The 1,564-nt window shown below is 52.6% G+C and overlaps 1 protein-coding gene across 1 annotated transcript; it reads left to right on the top strand.

Moving 5' to 3' along the window:
* The first annotated feature begins 659 nt into the window (after positions 1-659).
* LOC110553739 (cytochrome c oxidase subunit 6A2, mitochondrial) lies at positions 660-1,438 on the top strand. Its single transcript, XM_021645839.2, has 3 exons — positions 660-818; positions 991-1,127; positions 1,217-1,438. Exons 1-3 carry the CDS (start codon positions 746-748, stop codon positions 1,298-1,300), a joined length of 294 nt encoding a protein of 97 aa, XP_021501514.1. The 5' UTR covers positions 660-745; the 3' UTR covers positions 1,301-1,438.
* Positions 1,439-1,564: the final 126 nt, after the last annotated feature.

Raw genomic sequence — 1,564 nt, 5'->3', positions numbered from 1 at the left:
CGGGACCTTTAGGAAGAACAGCCAGCGCTCTTAACCTCTGAGCCATCTCTCCAGCAGAGAAATAATTTTTAGAGTGGGCACCTCATTAACTTTATGCATGTTACATGTTTACACTATGCTAGCCATTGAGAACAGAATATTAACCAAAATCATTCCCCGCCACTATTTATTTAGTCTAGTGTAGGCCAGGATAGCTTTGACCTTGGTATGGTATGTAGTTTAGGATGACCTTGAACTCCTGATTGCTCCTGCCTTCATATCCCAAGTGCTAGCATTAAAGATATGTGCCACTGCACTGAGATTACATAGCACTAGGGAGAGAACCCAGGGCATTGTGGGTACCAGGTAGGCAGACATTCCAGGCATTCTGCCAACTGAAGTACATCCACAGACTCTCACCATCACGTAAAATTCAAGCTGTGCTCAAACTCACTAAGCAGACAAAGGTAGCCTTGAACTCTTATCCTACACATTTCAAGTGCTGGGACCACAAGCTTGTATCACCAAGTAAGCCAAGTGCCTATTTTACTTTAAATGTTCTCTTGCCAAAATAAAAGGCACATTGCGTCAGCTGCCTGAAGAGGATCTCCTGCCAGTCAGACCCACTTTAGATAGAGAGAGCCCCTAAAAATAGCCATCTATGTGCCGGCTCAACAGGTGATTGGCTCAGAGAGGGGAGGCGAGCCTCCAGGGTTAGGTGAAGGAGAGAGAAAAGGACAGCGCCATTTCCAGCTTCCCTTCAGTGATGGCTCTGCCTCTTAAGGTCTTGAGTCGGGGCTTGGCCAGTGCAGCTAAAGGAGACCATGGAGGGGCAGGAGGTGAGTGGGGCCAGGCCTAGCTCTGACCTAGTAGCCTAGCCCACCTGCTCTCTTGCTCTGCTCCTTCCCCCTCCCTCTCCTGCCTCCTCTCTCCTGACCCACCAGGCACTGATCTTTCAAACCTCTAGGCCCAGTGATAGCTTCTCTCTCACCCTCACCTTTGCTCCCCCAGCCAACACCTGGCGCTTCCTGACCTTTGTGCTGGCTCTGCCCAGCGTGGCCCTCTGCACCTTCAACTGCTGGATGCACGCTGGCCACCGAGAGCGCCCGGAGTTCATCCCCTACCACCACCTCCGCATCCGCACCAAGGTATGCCAGAGGATGAGTGAGAGCGTGCGGGGGGGGGGGGGGGATCCCCGGGGTGGGACTGCGGTGACCCGACTGTCTTCTCTCCACAGCCCTTCGCCTGGGGGGACGGCAACCACACACTTTTCCACAATCCGCACGTCAATGCTTTGCCCACTGGCTACGAGGACTCCTGAAGTCTTAGCCCACATGTCTTAGCCACATGCTCTTCCACACCCTCCGAATGGACCTTTTGCATACCAGCTAAGAGCCCTCCCACGCCCCCGAAAGGTCCCAGCGGATAGTCTCAAGTGCAATAAAGGTGTGGAACCTTTTGTGTCCTTGGGCTCTTTGAGACCATCATGGCAGAGGGACTGGAAAGGATCTAGAAGGGGAGTTGGAATCTGGGTTCAAGCTCTTACACACACACACACACACACACACACACACACACACAAATG

This window comes from Meriones unguiculatus, chromosome 1 (genome assembly GCF_030254825.1).
Source record: "Meriones unguiculatus strain TT.TT164.6M chromosome 1, Bangor_MerUng_6.1, whole genome shotgun sequence".
NCBI classification, from domain to species: domain Eukaryota; kingdom Metazoa; phylum Chordata; class Mammalia; order Rodentia; family Muridae; genus Meriones; species Meriones unguiculatus.
The sequence above is the reverse complement of the archived record's forward strand: the minus strand, read 5'-3'. Positions and strand labels throughout refer to the sequence as shown.